The 18,661-nt window shown below is 62.2% G+C and overlaps 3 protein-coding genes across 11 annotated transcripts; 2 read left to right on the forward strand and 1 right to left on the reverse strand.

The window, feature by feature from the left end:
• The first annotated feature begins 544 nt into the window (after positions 1-544).
• On the forward strand, positions 545-5,655 carry FAM131A (family with sequence similarity 131 member A). 3 transcript variants are annotated; one of them, XM_015871899.3, is made up of 6 exons: positions 545-1,037; positions 2,398-2,528; positions 2,960-3,053; positions 3,139-3,321; positions 3,850-3,978; positions 4,102-5,655. In XM_015871899.3, the coding sequence occupies exons 1-6, from the start codon at positions 1,007-1,009 to the stop codon at positions 4,548-4,550; spliced, it is 1,017 nt and encodes a 338-aa protein (XP_015727385.2). In that variant the 5' UTR covers positions 545-1,006; the 3' UTR covers positions 4,551-5,655. The 3 variants fall into 3 exon arrangements, with proteins under 3 accessions (XP_015727385.2, XP_032302466.1, XP_032302467.1); XM_032446575.2 differs by having other exon boundaries at positions 792-1,041; XM_032446576.2 differs by lacking the exon at positions 2,398-2,528 and having other exon boundaries at positions 792-1,037.
• Positions 5,656-5,878: 223 nt separating this feature from the next.
• LOC107318273 (alpha-crystallin B chain-like) lies at positions 5,879-7,119 on the forward strand. Its single transcript, XM_015871900.3, has 3 exons — positions 5,879-6,013; positions 6,545-6,696; positions 6,808-7,119. The coding sequence occupies exons 1-3, from the start codon at positions 5,887-5,889 to the stop codon at positions 7,018-7,020; spliced, it is 492 nt and encodes a 163-aa protein (XP_015727386.2). The 5' UTR covers positions 5,879-5,886; the 3' UTR covers positions 7,021-7,119.
• CLCN2 (chloride voltage-gated channel 2) lies at positions 7,082-18,149 on the reverse strand. 7 transcript variants are annotated; one of them, XM_015871894.3, is made up of 24 exons: positions 17,786-18,035; positions 13,915-14,071; positions 13,467-13,598; positions 13,259-13,387; positions 12,801-12,934; positions 12,641-12,718; positions 12,490-12,568; positions 11,834-11,959; positions 11,673-11,757; positions 11,490-11,591; positions 11,303-11,387; positions 11,069-11,224; positions 10,720-10,789; positions 10,496-10,606; positions 9,960-10,173; positions 9,758-9,891; positions 9,515-9,672; positions 9,337-9,442; positions 9,196-9,269; positions 8,489-8,539; positions 8,065-8,103; positions 7,884-7,988; positions 7,725-7,811; positions 7,082-7,654 (listed from the first exon to the last, which is right to left on the reverse strand). In XM_015871894.3, the coding sequence occupies exons 1-24, from the start codon at positions 17,960-17,962 to the stop codon at positions 7,463-7,465; spliced, it is 2,781 nt and encodes a 926-aa protein (XP_015727380.2). In that variant the 5' UTR covers positions 17,963-18,035; the 3' UTR covers positions 7,082-7,462. The 7 variants fall into 7 exon arrangements, with proteins under 7 accessions (XP_015727380.2, XP_015727383.2, XP_085369299.1 ...); XM_015871897.3 differs by lacking the exon at positions 17,786-18,035 and adding an exon at positions 17,258-17,401; XM_085513173.1 differs by lacking the exon at positions 17,786-18,035 and adding an exon at positions 17,258-17,371 and having other exon boundaries at positions 11,673-11,698.
• Between the last annotated feature and the right edge of the window lie 512 nt (positions 18,150-18,661).

Raw genomic sequence — 18,661 nt, forward strand, 5'->3', positions numbered from 1 at the left:
GTCTTGGGGGAATTTCTCTCTGCACCCTTTGTAGTCTTGCAGCAGATATGGAGGCAAGGCAGGATGATGGCTCTGGGCTGTAGGTCCCTGTGAGGTGTTGTGGGGTCGAGGTGCGAGGTTGGCCTATGGTGTGGTGTTGGCCCTATCTGGGGCTGGTGTTGGCTGTGTTGAGCTGCTGCTTGCTGAGTCACCCTGGCCATAGCCTGGAGGGCCCAGAATAATTAACCAGAGGCTGTTCCCCAGATTAGAGGCTGATCTGGCTGAGCTGCAGCCCTGGCAGCACTTAATGCTGGGAAGCATTTGGCAGGGAATGGCTGAGCAGGGCTCCTGGGAGCCATAACCATAGGGCTCCCTCTGCCCATGAGCCTGCGAGGGCCCAAGTCCCCAGGCCCTGGGCTGGGGCAGCACCCAGCAGTGCTGTCAGTAGGTTCAAGGGTGAGCAGCCCTCTGCCTGCGCCAGGGCTGCTGGAGGTTTGGGGTGTGTTCCCAGCTCGGTTCTGGGGGTGGCGGTGCCGGACGTTCCCCCGCTCTGCGCCTCTTGGGGGGACACCCGGGCCGCTCTTTGGGGCGGGCGCTGTCCGCGGTGCTGGCACGGCGCTCTCCTCGGTGCCCGGCCTTCCTCCCATCCTCCTCCTCCTCGTTTTCCTCCCTCCCCCTCATCCTCTTCCTCCGCCCCCGCCTTCCTCCATCCTCCATCTGCCTTCATCCCCCCGCTCCTCTCTTCTCCTCAGTCTTCCTCTCCCTCCCTTCCTCCTCCTCCTCCCTCTCCTCCTCTTCCTCCCCGTCTCCCCGCCTCCCCTCTCTCCCTCCTCTTCCTCCCCCAGCAGTGACGTCTCTGGACGTGCCCGGTACCGGCCCGGCTCACAGCACCGTTTGGGGCTCCGGGCCCGGTGTCACCGTCCCGGGGGGGCTGCGGGCACCGCCTGGGGCCGCCCATGCGGTCGGGGGGCGATGCGGACGGCGCGGAGCCGGCGGTAGTGCCCGCACCGGGGCCCCCCCCGGGAGCATGGGCTGCATCGGCTCCAAAACCACCATCGGTGGGTGAGCGTCACCGGGATGGGGCTGCCGGGGGGGCGTGTTTGGGGCCGAGGGGGGCATAGGGAATGTATAGGGTCTTGGAGACTTGGAGGGGGGAGGGGGAGAGGGGTGTTGCGTGGGTTATGGGGGAGGCTGCTTTTGGGGATCCTGGAAGCTTTGGGGGTGGGGCTGATGCGGTGAGGGTGGTGTGTGGGGAGGCTGTGGGGTGAGGAGAGTTGTGGGGGCTGTAAGGCCTGGGTAGGGGGTGCAGAGTTATAGGTACACTGTATGGGGGGGTATGGGGATCTCAGCATTGCTGGGGTGCTTGGGAATTTATAGAGGAATGGGGGTAAATGGGGGTGGATATGGAGGATCTGTGGGTACTGGAGGACTTGGGAATCTATAGTGGGTTGACGGGGCATTGAGGACTTAGGGTTGTTGCTTGAGGGGAGTCAGGGGGCTCAGGGAGTGAGGAGAGATAAGGAGTGATGTGGAGGTGGGGAGCTGTGCAGGGGCTATGGGGGAGCCACAGGCTCTCTAGGGGTTCAGGGGTTGGACAAGGGTTATGGGATTAGGGTATTGCTGAGGGGCCTGCGGGGATGTGGGAAGCTGTGAGAGTTGATGGGGTTTACTTGGGAACTGGGGGGCTATGGGGGCTGACAGAGGTGGAGGCAATGGGTGGTTATGGAGCTGTGGTGACCCCAGGCTGGGACTGGTACAGGCATGGTGGGGCTGTCCTGGGGGTGGCTGTGCTGGGGGGTGACCCAGGTGTGTCTTTGCCCATAGCTGGTTGGGGGGGAAGGGGGATCAGCAGCTTCCCCTGGAGCCAGACCAGGGTCGAGGTGCACTCTTTGCCCCCCATATCCTACCCCATGGCCACATCAGCCCGACACACCTCAGAGAAAGGAAATGAGCCCCTGGAGGTCCGCTGCCTGTTTAGGAGCTGCGGTGCTTTGGGAAGCCCCCCCCAACACCGACACTGGGGTGGTCAGTGTTGGAGGGGGCGGGTTCCCCTCTATTTAGGGCTGTAGAGCTGTTGCAGAAGCACAACCTCCTGCAGAACAGCCTGTCCCAAGCTCCCCAAGCCCTAAACTCGACCCCAACCCCATGGGCATCCTACCTGCCTTGGCCCCATCCCAGGGACACCCAGCTGAGTGCTGCCTCCTGCACCGTTCCCACCCTGAGCTCATGCATCCTGAGCTCCCACAACCCGGGCCAAGGCGGGCTGTGTTCCCACTCCCGGTGCCAGCCTGGTGCCGCTGACACAGGCTGAAGAGCTGCCCGGCCGTGAGTCACCCAGTGCCGCAGCGCCGGTGCTCTGTGCGATGAGTTGCACCCAGCCTCAGCTGGGCAGATGGAGGCACTGAGCTCTCCCTGCAGTGGCCGTGGACACGACCCTGTGCGTGGAGTGGAAGGAGGTGAAAGCGCTGTCCCCACTGCGAGCTGCCCATCCAGCCCCATTGCCCCGCCTGTTGCGCCAGGCCTCCTTCGACAGCCAGGACTTCCTCGAGGTACTGCCGCACCGGGGCCCTGCTGCCTGCCCTGCCCGGCCCCATAACCGGCTCACAGCCGACTCTGACGTCAGCCCTGAGCTGGGCTGTATCCTGGGAGAAATCAGTCCACGGCGCCGCGTTTCCATGGCAATACGAGTTGTTGCGCGCCTCCAAATCCTGCTTCACTTCCCCATGGCTGTGGGCACGGAGATTGGGAAGGGATGCCCCAGCGCAGCGGGTGCACTGACAGCCTTGCACGTGTGTGTGTGTATGTATGAGCCATGCTCAACTGCACCAGCTACAGAGAGCAGAGCACGTGTGCATATATGCAAGCGTGCACGCACAACAGCTCTATGTGCATCAGTGCAAGTGCACGTGTGTGTCACCACAGCGGTGGGAGTGGGCACACCTTAGTGCATGCACAGCGTGACAGCCCTGCTCACCCACAGGTCAATGTTGAAGACACTGTCGAGATGCTGCCCAAGTCGCGGCGTGCACTGACCATCCAAGAGATTGCTGCCCTGGCCCGCTCCTCGCTGCATGGTAACTACTCTGGGACATGGGGGCACAAGGGAGGGCGGAGGGGTCCCTGCATTGTCCCTGTGATACTGACGTGGTGTTGCCCCAGGCATCTCGCAGGTGGTGAAGGAGCATGTGACGAAGCCGACGGCCATGGCGCAGGGCCGCGTCGCACACCTCATTGAGTGGAAGGGCTGGTGCAAGCCCGTGGAGCCACCCGCTGCGCTGGAGAGCGCCTTTAACTCCTACTGCCACCTGAGCGAGGGCGAGCAGGAGGCACGATTCGCTGCAGGTGGGCACGGTGTGGAGTCTCCATCCATCCATCCATCCATCCATCCATCCATCCATCCATCCATCCATCCATCCATCCATCCATCCATCCCCATGCCCATGCTCATCTATCATCTATCATCTATCATCTATCATCCATCATCTATCATCTATCATCTATCATCTATCATCTATCCATCCTCCATCCATGCACCCATCCATCCATCCCTCCCATGTCCCCACCCACCCATTCATCAATAATTCTTCTTGTCCCCCCACTCATCCATTGTTTCATCTGTCCATCCCTCCATCTCCTACCACCCGTCCCCATGTCCCCATCCATCCACCCTCATGTTCCCATCCATCTGCCATCCACTTTTGTGTCCCTATCCATCCATCCATCCATCCATCCATCCATCCATCCATCCATCCATCCATCCATCCATCCCTTGCATGTTGTCCCCGCTGTGCCGGTGTCCCCCAAATGCTCACTGCTGGCTGTGTGGGGGTCTGTGCCACTTCCCACTGTGACCACACTGTCCTGTGCCAGGTGTGGCGGAGCAGTTTGCCATCGCTGAGGCCAAGCTGCGCGCCTGGTCCTCGGTGGATGGGGATGACTCCAACGATGAGTCCTACGATGAGGACTTCATGCCATCCTCGGAGAGCTCCCTGCCAGCCGGTGAGCACCCTGGGGATGTGTGGATTGGGGACAGTGTCCTGCTGCCAGGACTCCCCATGGTGCCGCCATGGGGCTAGCAGTCATTGGGATTCCTGGCTGTGGGGCTGACTGCTGTTCCTGCAGAGCGTCATCCCGGCGCGGCGCTGCTGCGGGACCTGCTGCGGGGCCACCTGTGCCAGCTGGGAGCACGGCACGGCTCCTGCGAGCCAGAGAGTGACTCGTCACGCACGCTGTCCCCCGAAACCCTCTGCTCCAGCCTCTGCAGCCTGGAGATGGTGTCCCCCTCTGAACTCACTGCCAAACTGCTGGGCTCCCTGGGGGGTGAGCTGCCCCCCCCGAGCAGCCAAAGTGCCTTGCAGGGTCTGGTATGGCCCCGCTGCCAGGACTCACTGTCCCCCATGCCCTATGCTGAGGCCTGCCTCTCACCCGCTGAGAATGAGGTGGTGCTGAGCAAGGACTTCGCGCTCCGCCGCAAAATCTCCGACGTTGCCTCCTCTGGGGTGGTGTCACTGGAGGAGGAAGAGGAGGAGGAGGACGAGGAGGAGGAGGACGATGAGGCTGAAGAGCCATGATGCCCCACAGGGACCCTGCCTCTCCCCAGCACCGTGCCCTCCAGGACTGACGGGACCCGAAGCTGTGGGGCTGGCTGTCCGCATGCATCCCCTTGCCATCCCTTTTTGGGCACTGAGCCCCCCACCCTGTTGGCACAGCTGAACCTTTTCTGGGCTAAGCCCCCACTCTGGACCAGGGCTGGGGGTGGGAGTTGGGGCACAGAGGCTTTTCTCCTTGCTCCCCGATGAATTTTATACTGTGAACTGCTGCCTTGGGACAGGGGGTTCAGGAGGGGGCCAGGGGGGTGCTGATGTGCCGCGGTGATGGAGGTTTCTATGCTTTTGTACGCATGTGGGGGCTGACATGGGGAGGCTGTGGGTGGGAGTGGAGTGGGCATGACAACCCCCTGTGGGAGTACCCCCAACCAGCCCCATGGTAGGGTCCCCCCCACGTCTGCTGTGGGCCAACCTGGGGTGTGTGACAGGTCCCATGACTGATGTCCCTGTCCCCAAGTTGCTCACCCCTAGCAGGGAACCAAGTGCCTACATGGAGGTGATTGCTCCCCCTCATTGTATCTGGAGGGGTGACACCCCAGTACAGGACCCCCAGCTGTCTGGGCACACTGTTTGGGGGAAGGAATGCCAATTTTCATTGACGCTTGCCCTCCCTTCCTGCATGGCACGTGTTCTTGTGGGGCCACTTGCCCACTGCATGCCACCCCTTGCCCCCCCATCCCTGCACCCCCCTTGTGCCCTTTGCTCCCACGCTGCCACACATCCCCAGCTCTGCCCTGTGCCACCCCGTTCCTGTAGTGGAGCCCCCAACTCTGCATGACCAAGCTGCCAGGGGGGCCTGCTGCCATGGTGAGGGGCTCCCTGCCCCCTGGCCCCTGTCCACCACCGCATATGGGGACATCGGCCACTCAGAGCAGGACCCAGGGATTCTGGCCCCAAAACCCACAGTGGAATGGGGAGAAAGGGGTGTTTGTGTGCACGCGCCTCTGAGGGGGTATGTGCACCTCGGTACATCCCCGTGGGGTGCCGGGATCTGCCCCGTGCCGGGGTGCCCCTGCCCCTGCCTCCATCCCACCTGCCCTCCAATAAAATCAGTGGTGTGAGCGCTGCACAGCTGCGTCTCCTTGAAGGAGAGGGGCCCTGGTAGGGTGGCAGGATGGCGGTGACAGCGGAGTCCCCTGCATGTCCCCCCATAGAGTGATAGAGAGGCCCCGGCCGTTATCTCGCATTCCTGGCTGGGCTACCAGGCTAATTATGGGCATGTGGCAGCAGGCGCCTGGCCATCCCCCTGTCCTGTGCGGGGTACTGGAGACAGGTTGGGAGGTGGCAGTGGCACACTGACATGGCATCGCTCAGCTCGGCTGCTACGTACCGTGCTGAGCACATCAGCACCTACAGCCAGGGGCTGGGTGCCGGCGAGCCCCACTTCGAGGGGGAGCGGTACTGCTACGACACCTTCGGGTACCCAGGTATGGGGTGTGGGGTGGGGGACCCCAAAATGCAGCCTTCTGCCCTGTGTCCAGGCACTGCCAACCTGAGTGCCCTATGGACCATCCTGCATCTCCTACCCCATCCCCTCAAGCTGAGTCCCTTCAAGGGCCCCCCAGGGTCGCCAGGCTCACGGTATCCCCTGTTATCTCCTTCCTAAACCTTACAGAGCCTCCCACTGCCCCCAGACACCCCCATGCCTCTTTCTCCCCTGACCCCAATCTTCCTGGGTGCCCTTGTGTTCCCCCCAACCCCTGTGCACCCAGATCCTCAAGGTGACCCAGATACTCCCATTCCTCCTTCCAGAGCCCTCACGGTAACACCCAGCCCCCAGCCTATTTTCCCCAGACTTTTCTGGCCATCCCGTGTCCCCCTGTCCTCAGGCCACCCCATATTCCCTCTCCATACCCCACTTCTCCCTGAAGCCTCCACAATGATCTCAGCCCCCAGTTTCCCTTCACACCTTGCCCCCTGCATGCTGTGCCACACACCCCTATTCCCGATCCCCACAGGTTCCCCAGGTGCCGTGTGCCCCTACACCCTGGGCACATGGGTGCGGGTGCAGGGTGACACCTACCAGGTGGTGGCTGACGTCAGCCAGTTCGACCCCCCTGACATTGTGGTGACCACCTCCAATGGCCATGTTGCCATCTGGGCTGAGAAGGTGAGGACCCCCTCATCCCTCCCCACATACCATCATTGGTACTGGACTAACTGGGCATCACCCTACTGCCTACTCACCACATGTGACCATTTGATGCCACATTTTATGCAGGTGGCAGAGGACGGCACAGTGTGCGACACGTTCACCCACCAGTGCCGGCTGCCTGAGGACACGGATCCGCTGTCGGTGAGCTGTGCCCTGACGGATACTGGCACACTGGTTATCACTGCCCAGCGCCGTGCCGGTGCCCGTCCCGGTGAGATGCCACAGCCGCTGTACCGCAGCGAGGCAACACTGGGTGCAGGGACAGCACGGGGACAGTGATGGTGACCGTACCCTGGGGCTCGGTGTCCCCTGCCCACCTCCATGCTCTGTCAAAAGTGGCTGTTTATAAAGTCCTTTAATTAAATTAATATAAAAATCTCTGTATTTACACAGGGGGATGCACGGTGGAGAGGTTGCAGGGTCCCCATTCCTGGCACTGAGGCACTGGGGAGGGGGTGACGACCACTCTTGTCCCCATGTCCCTCGATCCAATGTCCTTCTGCCCCATGCTTGGGGACACTGGGGTGCCCATGAGGGCTGTGGCTGTGCTGGGGGGTAATGGGGCAGGGAGGGGGCAGAGGTAGCAACATGGGGAGCCCCGGGGCATGGGCGGGCTGGGGGGGCACCTGGCCACCCCATGGCACTGAAAGGAGGATGCCCATGTCCCACATAGGGTGCCCCCACAGCACCCCCGACACAGGGTAGGGGTCCGGTGTCACCGTCACTTGCTGGTGTCCCCGTCATCAGGGCCGGCCTCGCGGGGCATGGGGTGGTGCTGGTGGCGGTCCCAGAGCTGGCGCAGGTCGGTGGTGTCCAGCTCACCTGCACTGGTGCTGCTGCGGCGGAAGCTGGCGAGCGGTGGCAACACCTTCACCCCCTTGGCAGTCAGTGAGCCCTCGATGGCTTTGCGCAGCTGTGGGCACCCCAGTGTCATCAGTGGGTAAATGGGGCGTCTCTGTCCCATGCTCTGCCCCCATCCTTACCTCCTTGAGGGACACCATGCCCACCAGGCGCCCGATGCTGGTGACATACGCGTGGTCCAGGCCCAGTAGTGAGAAGATGGTGTGGGTCTGTAGGAAAACGGGGGGCTCAGTGGGGTATGCAGTGGAGAATAGGGGTGGGGGGACGCAGCAGGGGCCCACCTTGTGCAGCGAGGTGCGCTCCACCAGCTGGAATGGTGCGGGATCAATCTGGGCGCTGCTGAAGTCCACGCTCTGTTCCAGCTGCTGCTCCTCCCAGTCCAGGATCTGGGGCATGGGGAGCACGCTATAGGACCCAGCCCCATGGCATGGTCCCACAGGCAGTCCCCTGACCTAGGCTCACCTCTGCTGGCGTCATCCTGTCCCCCAGGTCCAGGTCCTCCTATGGGAGAGGTGGGGTGACACCTTGCCATGTGTGCACAATGGGGTTGTGTGGGAGAATGTGATTGGGCACGCCCAGCTTGTGATTGGTGGAGAGAATGCAGCCTGGGTTGTGATTGGTGGAGGAAAGTGGGGGAAATTCCATTGCTGCGATTGGCTGATAGGATCCATGCTATGATTGGCCAAGCAGATTTGGGATTGAAAGTTCCCGCGCCCTGATTGGCCAAGCAGAAATCGGGACGCATCTGAGATTGTCTACGCAGACACAGGCCAAACGTGGTTGGCCAAGTGGAATCGTGCCAGGACATGATTGGTTGAGAGGATTCAGGCTGGCCTCCAATTGGCTGAGAGCAGCTTTGCCTGGGCTGCCATTGGCTGCAGCTTACCGTGACAGAAATGCGGACGTGCTTGGCCTTGCGAGGGGCCTGGCCCTGCGCCTGGCACCATGCAGGAGAGATGGTGTTAGGGGGCATGGCATGGCAGGGGGCCAGGCTGGGACAAACAGAGATGGGATGGGATGGGATGGGATGGGATGGGATGGGATGGGATGGGATGGGATGGGATGGGATGGGATGGGATGGGATGGGAAGGGAAGGGAAGGGAAGGGTCAGGTAGGGATGGGATGGAGTGGGATGGGATGGGAAGAGTTAAATAGGGATGGAATGGGATGGGAAGGGTCAAGTAGGGATGAGGTGGGATGGGATGGGCAGGGGCAAATAGAGACAGGCAGGGTCAACTGAGGATGAGGCTGGGACAGAAAGGGTCAAATAGGCATGGGATGGGATGGGATGGGATGGGATGGGATGGGATGGGATGGGATGGGATGGGATGGGATGGGATGGGATGGGATGGGTGGGATGGGATGGGATGGGATGGGATGGGATGGGATGGGATGGGATGGGATGGGATGGGATGGGATGGGATGGGATGGGAAGGGTCAACTATGGATGTAAAGGGACAGGCAGGGTCAGGCAGGGGAAGGAGATGGCGGGCAGGATGGGAAGGGTCAAGTAGGGACAGGAAGGGCCAATGAAGGATGGAGAGGGATGGAAAGGTGTGGAGTAGTGAGGGACAGGCAGGGACAGGCGCTCACCTCAGCAGGCTCTGCAGCACTGTTAGCACAGAAGAGGCTCTTGAGGGCGATGCTGGAGCTGTCGGTGGCGCTGGCTGCAGGAAGTAGAGGGGTCAGCGTGGAGTGGGGGGCTCCCAAAGGGGTCATGGGGTGCTGACTCACCTGGGGAGCCATCGGTGGGGATGCTGGGCACACGCTTCAGTGCTGGCTTTAGGGGCTTGCGGGATCCGCTGCGCGTGGGAGTGAAGGAGGAAGCTTCAGTGCTGATCTGTGAGAGGGAAGGGATGGAGTCAGGGAGGCAAAGACACCCTGAGGGGGGGATCCTGGGGTGGCTCCTCACCTGGAAGCAGACGCTGGCTTCGGAAAACCGGCGCCCGTCATCTGTGCTTGCCCACGCCTTCTGCCGCAGGGCCTGGAGCCGGCGCTGGGGATGCAGCTGCTGGCCCAGCAGAGCCCCCACCTGCGCCCTCTCAATGGAACCCAGCAGGATCATGGACTCTGTGATCAAGAAGGGAAACGTTGGAGGAGACAGTGATGCAGGGACACTGAGGACATGATGGAGAAGCTCCCATGTGCCTCTTACCTGCTGAATCCACCAGCGCCAAGCTCTTCATCTTGGTGCTCTGCAGCACGTGCTGCAAGTCCCGGTACTTGCAATTGAGGGAGACGTAGGGGACGTCCCGCACCATGATGTCCTCCACCCGCATGTTGTATTTCCTGCCCAGGGAAATGTCCTCAGCACGTTGCCACACAGTACTTGTGGTTGGGGATGTGGGGGCACTCACTCATGATGTCCCCAGCCCAGCTCGGGGAGGTAGGGCAGCTTCTTGATGCGGATAATGCTGTCGTAGAGGGAGGGCTGGAGGCTCTGGGCCACTGCATTGGCCAGGATGACAGCGATCATGACAGGCAGGATGTGGGAGATCTGCCCCGTCAGCTCAAAGACGATGACGGCAGTGGACACAGTGTGGGTGACAGCACCCGACAGCGCAGCCGCCCCTGCCAGACCCAGGAGGCATGGACAGCTGTCTACTGGAGCCGTGTCCCACACCCCTGGGACATCCTTAGGACAACCCCATTGATGGGGGTCACCCAGGGACCCCAGCAGCTCTCTGGGAGTGGGATGGGAAGGATCAAGTAGGGATGGAAATGGATGGGATGGGATGGGATGGGATGGGATGGGATGGGATGGGATGGGATGGGATGGGATGGGATGGGATGGGATGGGATGGGATGGGATGGGATGGGATGGGATGGGATGGGATGGGATGGGATGGGATGGGATGGGATGGGATGGGGATGGGAAGGGTGCAGTGCTTACCCACCACAGCGTAGCCCCCTGGCACAATGCGATAGGTGTTGCTGTCGGTGTGGATGCCATCAGGGAACCAGGCTGCCATGCTCTCCCCGACCAGCCGCCCAAAGGCTGCCCCTGCCCACAGAGAGAGACTGTGGAGGCCTTGGGCCTCTCCCAGATCCCAACCCCAGTCCTACACTTGCTCCACGTCCCTCTGCCAGGGGACATCAGGCGACTCTGTCCCTCACCAATGACGAAGACCGGCATGAAAGCCCCACAGGGCACTGGGATGGTGGTAGCCAGGGCTGACATCCAGAACTGCATGGGGTATACAAGCACATGTTAATTGCCATCCCCTTGGCTGGAGAAGCGCCAGCCCTAGAGCAGGAAGCAGGCACGGCACCCCGCCAGGGGCACCCCGCCAGCACTCCCTGGTGGCACCCTGGTGGGTCTCTGCCAAGATCCCCTTGACAGCACATTGGTGGCACCCAGCCACCACCTTGGTGGCCATGGGAGCAGCCACCCACTGTCTCCCAGGAGCACCTTGGTGGCTCCCATCCAGCACCTCCCTGGTGGCGGGTAGGAGGATGCACCCACCTTCATGATGATGAAGACAACAAGGGTGACAAAGACGTTGGAGCGGGGATGTCGCCAGGCCTCCAAGATGCCCAGGTACTCAAACTCATCACTGGGCTCCCGCTTGGCCCATGTCCGGTTGTCAAACAATGTCACCAGCGTGTCCTTCTGGGTGAGCTGGGGACACATTTGGCTGAGCTGGGTGCAGGTGGCCCAAGGGACCAATGCACTGCCCCGTGGCCACACCGTAGCTACCTGCCCAGCCATGAACTGCCCAAAGCCAGGTGGGAAGGTCAACGTGGAGATGAGAAGTGTCACCAGGGCAGGGAACAGCAGGCGCCTGGTGGGGTGGCATGGAGGTGATGACACTGGTACAACCCCATCCCTGCCATCCCAGAGAGGACAGTTGCTCCCATGATGGTAGGGACCACTGGGCACCTACTTCTTCATCAAGAAGCGATTGATGGTCTTCTGTCGGCGCATGCACTGCACAATCTTGCGGTTGAGGTAGACAAAGAGAGCACCACCGAAACCACTGGCAATCCTGGGCAGAGGTTGAGGCTGAGTGCTCATGTCCACCACATCAGTGTGGGACGGGGATGTAGGATGGGGCGGACACACTCACCCGATGACAGCGAAGGCAGGCAGCTCCTGCAGGTCAAAGGGGAAGTCGAGGCGGAAGCGGGTTTTGAAGAGTGCTGTGATGGTCTCTGGGGGCACGGTGAGTGTGAGCAGGGCTGGGTGGGGGGACCCTGGTGTCCCCAACCTCCCACTCCATGGGGGTACCTTCATCCTTGATCCAGACAGCCAGCACGCGGAAGATGAAGGCACTGAAGGTGGCGGCAAAAAACCCACGCCAATAGTTGCGGACGGCAAAGAAGGTGGAAGTGACCTCAATGCTGAACAGCACACCTGGCAGTGAGAAGAAGGACAAGAGGGGAGAGAGGAGAAAGGCAGGCAGAACCCAGGTGCTTGTCATGCTGCCCACCCAGAGCCCCATGGCCACACTGCAATTCGGGGCTTCTTCAGCAAAGAAGCTGTCTGTGAGCAAGAGGGCAGTGTGGGGACGTGGGAAGCCATAAGGTAAGGGATGGCAGATGGCGCTGGGGTACATGCACAGGGATGGACTGATGGATGGATGGGGCAGCTCAGCATGCACAGGACAAGGAAAGAGTCAGACAGCACAAACCTATGGGCAGGGCTCAGCGGGGAGCTCCCTGGAGTGCAGCGCAGTGCAGTGGGGAAGAGGACGAGATGAGATGTTACACCTTTAGGAGGATGGTGCCTGCTTCTCCCTTTATCCTTTGCCCTGTGGGCACCCTGAATAGTGCTGCTGCCTCTGCCATACCCACCCAGGTGGGCCCCTGTCCCCTGCCTGGTACTCTGAGTGGGATCCTGCTGGCTTCTCTGAGAGCAAGAGGTATGAGCTGAGGGGTTCCTACCTCCAATGGGGGCAGCGAAGCAGCAGCCGACACCAACAGCACAGGCAGCTGCAAGCATTTCTGTGTTTCTCGCCTCATTCTGCAGGTGAGCACAGGTTCAATCAGTCCCAGCACTGCTGGAGCTCCCCAGGTGCTACCTGCGCTCACTCACCTCATAGATGCCCCCAAAGAAGGAGAGGAAGCGGCTGAGCAGGGCTGCACACATGCTGGCAATATGGACAAAGGGACCCTGTGGGGACAACGGTGGGGGGCTGAAGCTAGTGCCCCCCACCCAGCCCGCTGCCTGCTCCAGCCATGGGGAGTGCCCTCACCTCCTTGCCCAGGGGCATGCCACTGCCCAGGGCACATGTCAGCCCGATCACCTTGGCCACAAAGGTCTTCAAGGTGAGATACTCTTTCAGGACAACACCCCGCAGGATCGTCTTCATCTCGGGGATCCCCGAGCCTGGCAGCACAGAGACAGTCATGACCCACAGCCATGGGGAAAGCCTCCATTTGGTAGTCCTGGGATACACTGATACACTGCCATAGAAATCCCTGTGAAGCCTTTCTCACTGTGCAGGTGGGACCCCTGAGAACATCTCCAGGCCATGATGGGACACCCCAACCCATAGCCCTGCAGGGACCCCAGTCTCACACCCCCGAGGGACCCCATAAAGACCATCCCATGGATCTTGGAATACCCCAGCCCCATAGCTTAGGCCACCTAGACTGCTCACAACCCACAGCCCCAGGGAGGAGTGACCCCATTAGGGCACGTGCACCTTACCCACAGCCTGTGGGGCGAGGATCTGGGTGAAGCCGGCTGAGAAGGTGATGAGCACAGTGGGGTAAGTGACCCAGGCCAGATACTGCAGCATCACATTGGTGTCCAGGCCCCCATACATCCACTTCTGGGCTATGGGCACAGCAAGTTGCGGGCAGCAGGGGATGTGCCATTGCCCTGGAGTGTTCATCACCCATTGCTGCCCACTCACCTTGGAGGCAGGTGGCGATGGCAAAGTCCATGGCCCAGCTCACCAGTGCCATGACCAGCCCCAGGAGGATGAGGAAGACCCAGTCCTCACCCACCCTGGCGATGAAGAACCTCTGGCACCGCACAGCACAGCCTGCAGGCACAGGGCAGGCTCAGTGCTGGGGATGGGCAGAGCAACACAGCACAACACGCCTGAGTGCTGCCCCTTGGCACCATCCCAAGCAGAGCTGCCAGAGGGCCCCGTCCCTACTGCTGCCGTCCGGTTATTTTGGGCCATTGTGTCCCCGCAGGTGGCATTGTCCTCGGCGCCAGTGTCCCATGACAGCAGGAGAAACCCTACCCGTGGTGGCGGCAGCTGGGCGGGCAGTGGTGCCCAGAAGAGCACAGAACTGCCCAGCCGCAGTGCCAGGGGGTCGGGGTCCCCCCGGTATGTCCCCACCCCCCCTTACCGCAGCAGGGGGCACAGCGTCCCTGGCTGTACTCCAGCAGCTCAGAGGGGCGGCGTGGCCGCGGGGTCCCACTGTCTTCGTGCTCCTGTTTCAGTCGCAGCCGGGCTGCCTCATCCTTGGCGAAGGTGCCCAGGTCCTGTGTGTAGCGGCCATACATCTGGGGGAGAAGGAGTGGGAAGGAGCATCAGGAGGGTGGCACAGGGCTCTGGGCTGCAGGTGGGGAAACTGAGGCAGGGAAGCACTGGACATGGTGCCGGCACCAGGGTGGGGATCAATAGCAATTGTTTCGCCCACACACCCAGCACGGTGCCTGGCCCCACTGGTACCAGTCCCCAGCCCTACCCAGGTGCTTCAGCCATGGGTTGGGCTGAGGTGGGCGGGTGAGGGCATCCAGTGCCAGGAACATGGCCAGGCTGGCAGAGAACTTCTCTGAGGGCCAATATTGGGGTTGTGCCTGCTGTTGGAGCTGTTACGTGAGTTGGGATCCCCCCCCATGGTGGGCACATATGTTCCCAGCTGAGCCCATGAAAGCAGCATAGAGCAGGGCACACTCTCAGCCCTGCAAAAAAGGGGGCATGGAGATTTAGGGTGCAAGGCACATAGGGACACTGTGCCCACTCGGGTGGCACACGGCACGTGTCCTGGCCCCTGGCACTGCCCCCTGTGCTCATTGTGCCTGTCCTCCCTGCTAAGCTGGGGGCACCGGTCCCACACTATGGGCACTGCCAAGGGCTTGGTTGCTTGGTTTCCACCTCGCTCCCCCTGCCATGACCTGAATGCCAAGCGCCAGAGGTTGGCTGGGCACAAAGGGAGACTTCAGGGCCATGGGGGCCCTTGCCAGGCTCCCACGTCGGGTCGACGTGAGCCCCATGCCAATGTATGCCCGCCTGCTGTGCTGCACGTGGCCGCCCCACAGCCCCTACCCCGGCACAGTGCCCAGCAAAGGGGCTGTGGCACGGGTGGGCACTGTGCTTGGCACGTGCCGGATCAAGTGGGAATGGCATAAAGGTGAATTTCCTGTGGGGCATTGCCCAGATCCCTCTGGCCAGGAGCAGAATGCAGCCAGTGTGGCGCCAGGTGGATTCTCTGCTGTCTGATACCTGGGTTAGGTTCAGCCCTGGGAGGGGAGAGGGAGGGCACAGCCACATCCATTGCTAACCCCAAAACTTGGGCACGGGCCTATGGAAATGTGCTGGGAGCTGCAGCTCAAGCCTCCTCGGGGGCTGCATTCAGCACTACGTGCCAGAAGAGGACCCCAGCCCTGCATGGTGCTTGGTGTTCAAAGGCTCCCTTCGGGCAAAGCTTGTTTCCTCTGGAAGAACAAACGGCCCCACACCCCAGGAGCTCTGTTGTTCTGCCAAGTGCCTGCCTCCCCCCAGCCCTATATCCCCCCTTTGTCAGGATGGGGGCACCCCAGGCTGAAAGCCCCCTGTGCCCCCTGCTGGGGGGCTGGAAAGCTGCCCCATGGGTCCCCAGCAGGATGCCCCTATAGATGGAAGGGGTTCAACCTGGCAGGGGGGGGTTATAACCGCATTAGCCCCCGAATGCACCAACCCTGCTTAAAAAGAGGAAAGGGGCTATGCCACCCCATGCTGCAACCCCACAGACATGGGGTACCCCATAGCAGAGTCTGACTGTCAGTGAGGGCCAGCAATGCATTGTGCCTTCCTCCTCCTCCTTCTTCTCCTCCTCCTCCCGCTCGGGTTATTTTTCCACAAAGGCCTTTTGAAACACAAACAGCCCCGGGACTCCAGCCTCCGCCGTGAAGCAGCTGAACAATCACAGTGCCGGGCAGGCAGGGAGCGGGCATGGGGCGGGGGGGCTGGAGGGGCCATGCAGGGACATGGGCACGGGATGAGGTCTGTATTTTGGGACTGGACTCCTGTGCCGTGCCCCCCCCCCGGGCTGTGCCAGGCAGTGGTGCCTGCTGTGCCCGGGTGATGCGGTGCACGGTGTGTCTGCTGGCATCAGCACTGCTGTGTCCCCAGGCCACCCTGTCCCATGGCAGATGGGGAACTGAGCACCCTGGCAGTGATGCCCACAGCTGGGGAGTTCTAAAGGTGGGGGACACGGGGAGCAGGGAACCCTGTTCTTGGGCAGAGAGGCCAGGGGGGTCTGTGTCACGCTGCCTGTCTTAGCCGGGATCTAATCGGCTCCACGGTGAACAAGGGCAGTTTGTCAAGCTTAATCTTCCCCACTGGAGGCCCTTTGGTCCCCTGGCACATGGGGGGCGCTGGAGGTGGCAGGGACCCCAGGCACCCTTAACAGCAGGTGGTTCCCACGGGCACCTGCCCCATGCAGGCTGTGGCCGGAGCTCAAGCCTGGCAGGAGCTGGTGGCACCGGGGAGGGCACCCGCCCTTCTGCTTGGCACGGGGGTGGCTTTTGGAAGCCAAGCACGAGGCTGTGGGATGGGTGCCCATACCCAGCCTCGCCCACGTGGGCGGCTTCAGGAGCCCCGAGGCCATGGGATAAGCGCCCCGAGGTGTGGGTACCTCCCTGCCTGCAGGTGGGGAGGGCAAAGTCTGCTGGCACCACAGGGCTGCCCCGATGCCAGCCTTGTGCCTCTGCCCTCCTGCGGTAAAGGTGCTTGGGAAGAAGATTCAGAGGGCACCCGGCACACAGGGCCATAGTGCCACGTGCGGGCTGGGCATGCCCTGGTTGAGGCTACACAAACCCTACAGCTGTGAGTGCCCAGCAGTGCTCAGCCCCTTCCCTGCCCTGCCTGAAGGCCTTTGCCAGGGCAAAGTACCCGTTTACTGAGCTGCACCGGGCACCAGCCCAAGCAGAGACTGCAGAGAAGTACCTTTGCCCGCAATGTCAGAGGGCTGTGGGCAATGGAGGGGCTGTGGGCATAGTGGGGAGGGAGGACACTCCGAGGTGCCAGTGGGTAGGCCCCGAAGGTGACAGTCGTAAACATGGGGCTAAGGTTGCAGGCGGGGGAGATATGCTATCTTGGGGACAGAAAGCTGAGGCTGGGCACGGTCTGGGGGTTAAAGGGTGCCTGGGTGGTGTGGGGCACCCTATGCTGAGGGCATGCTGCTGGGGGGAGGTGTGCCCGAGGGTCCCACCACGGGGCTGGGGACTCCAATGGGTTTCTCTATTGCTGTGGGGCTGTCGGGCTGTGGGGCGGCACCGAGCGTTCCCCAGCGGCCCCCAGATGGAGACAGCCCCCGAGGCTCGGAGGACACGGTGGGATGGAGCAGGTGTCACGGGCGCTGCTCCCTCACAGAGCTCCTGGAGGGGGATCACCCCGAAACCGCCCCTCTCCCCGCGACGTGCTGCGGTGCCCATTGCCCCCCGCCATGCCCTGTGCTCTCGGTGCCCGGTCCCGACGGCACTCACCAGGGTCTGCTCGTACTGCAGCGCCCGCTGCTCCGCGCTCTCGGCGGAGGCCATGGCGCTCCCGGTGCTCCCGGTGCTCCTGGCCGTGCCGGTGCCGGCGCCCGCGGCGGCAGCAGCTCCGCCCGGGGCCGTGCGGGGCGGACCCGGGGCACTGCTCAGGGGAGGGCCCGGCCGCGCTCCGCCTCCGCCGCTCCGACGGCGGCACCCGGCACCGGCACCGGGCAGCCGGGCAGGACCGAGGGGATGCGGGGCAGGGGTCGCTCAGAGCCCTCCAGACGAGGTGGCCCTACGGACACTTGTTTTCGTCCACGGGCACCTGGTGGGGGCTGGCAGCAGCTTTGCTGCAGGGTCTGGGGTTTGTGCAGAGAGCACCGTGCCCACCCCCAGCTGTAGGGTCAAGGTTAGGGAGAGGAGAGCCCAGTGTCTTGGCACCACCGGCAAAGAAGCAAGGGAACTGGGGATGCACACAGATTACGGACACCCCAGCACAGTGAGAACCCGTCGGAGGTGGCTGAAGGAAGCCCTTACCGTGGCACTGCCAGCACCGGGATGGGGTCCCAGACAACGCTCTTCACTGCCGGGCAGCAGCGGCTCAGCCCGCTCTGCAGGGATGCAGGAGCACAGCTTGGCACCGGTATTCCTGGGGCGAAGCACTGCGGCATGGCACAGCGGCTGCTGTCCCTCTGGGGCCGCCGGCATCTCCATTTCACCACCTCAAAGGGCTCAGGAGCAACTGGGGCAGCCGGAAGGACCGAGCTTGCTCTCTCCCCTCTGGTACAGCATGGCACGCTCGGTGAAGATGGAGCTGCGGCACTGCCGGGCTGGTGGTGTGGGACCAGGAACAGGCTGGTTCGCACTGCCCAGGTGCCGCCTTCTGCTTTGACGTTGGCACCCCCAAGGGTGGGTGACAATGGCCAGGGCTGGGGTTTGCCCTGCACCAGCCTGGGAGGGTTCATCGCCTGCCGTGAACCAGTTTGCGGCGGGCAGGCGATACAGGAACCCCCCACTTATTGTTTCCCTGGGCACCGAGTCCCCTCCTCACGCGTCAGCTCCTGGCACTGCCCCACGCATCCGGAAGGAGTCCCATGCCAGGACACAAGTGCTGCTGCCAGCGGGCCACTGGCCGCAAGGTCAGCACCGGCGCTGCTACCCTGCTGGCCACAGCACCACATGGGCACATGCACAGGAGCTGGAACACTTCAGCTGGCACCAAGGACTCCATGCCCACCCTAAACGCCACCATGCCATCCTCCTAATGCCCTGGTGCCAGCCCCTGGTGTCATGACACCAGTACCAGTACAACCCAGTGTCCCAGTATATACTAATGCTGCCTAGCATCATTGTGCCAGTGCATCCAGTGCCATCCCAGCAGAGCCCAGTGTTACTTTCCCTGGCTTAGGGCCC

This window comes from Coturnix japonica, chromosome 12 (assembly GCF_054131305.1).
Source record: "Coturnix japonica strain WE chromosome 12, WE-NBRP24, whole genome shotgun sequence".
NCBI classification, from domain to species: Eukaryota; Metazoa; Chordata; class Aves; order Galliformes; family Phasianidae; genus Coturnix; species Coturnix japonica.

Excerpts from the sequence above, each read along its gene's own strand:
- FAM131A (XM_032446575.2), top strand. The coding sequence starts at position 936 with ATGCGGTCGGGGGGCGATGCGGACGGCGCGGAGCCGGCGGTAGTGCCC. Across the intron at positions 1,042-2,397 it reads TCCAAAACCACCATCGGTGG|TGGCCGTGGACACGACCCTG; the intron begins GTGAGCGTCACC and ends CTCTCCCTGCAG. Across the intron at positions 3,054-3,138 it reads GGCCCGCTCCTCGCTGCATG|GCATCTCGCAGGTGGTGAAG; the intron begins GTAACTACTCTG and ends GTGTTGCCCCAG.
- CLCN2 (XM_015871894.3), bottom strand. The coding sequence starts at position 17,962 with ATGGAGATGCCGGCGGCCCCAGAGGGACAGCAGCCGCTGTGCCATGCC. Across the intron at positions 11,960-12,489 it reads CTTCGCTGCCCCCATTGGAG|GTGTGCTGTTCAGCATTGAG; the intron begins GTAGGAACCCCT and ends TCTCACTGCCAG. Across the intron at positions 7,989-8,064 it reads ACAGGATGACGCCAGCAGAG|ATCCTGGACTGGGAGGAGCA; the intron begins GTGAGCCTAGGT and ends CCCATGCCCCAG.
- LOC107318273 (XM_015871900.3), top strand. The coding sequence starts at position 5,887 with ATGGCATCGCTCAGCTCGGCTGCTACGTACCGTGCTGAGCACATCAGC. Across the intron at positions 6,014-6,544 it reads CGACACCTTCGGGTACCCAG|GTTCCCCAGGTGCCGTGTGC; the intron begins GTATGGGGTGTG and ends CGATCCCCACAG. Across the intron at positions 6,697-6,807 it reads TTGCCATCTGGGCTGAGAAG|GTGGCAGAGGACGGCACAGT; the intron begins GTGAGGACCCCC and ends CATTTTATGCAG.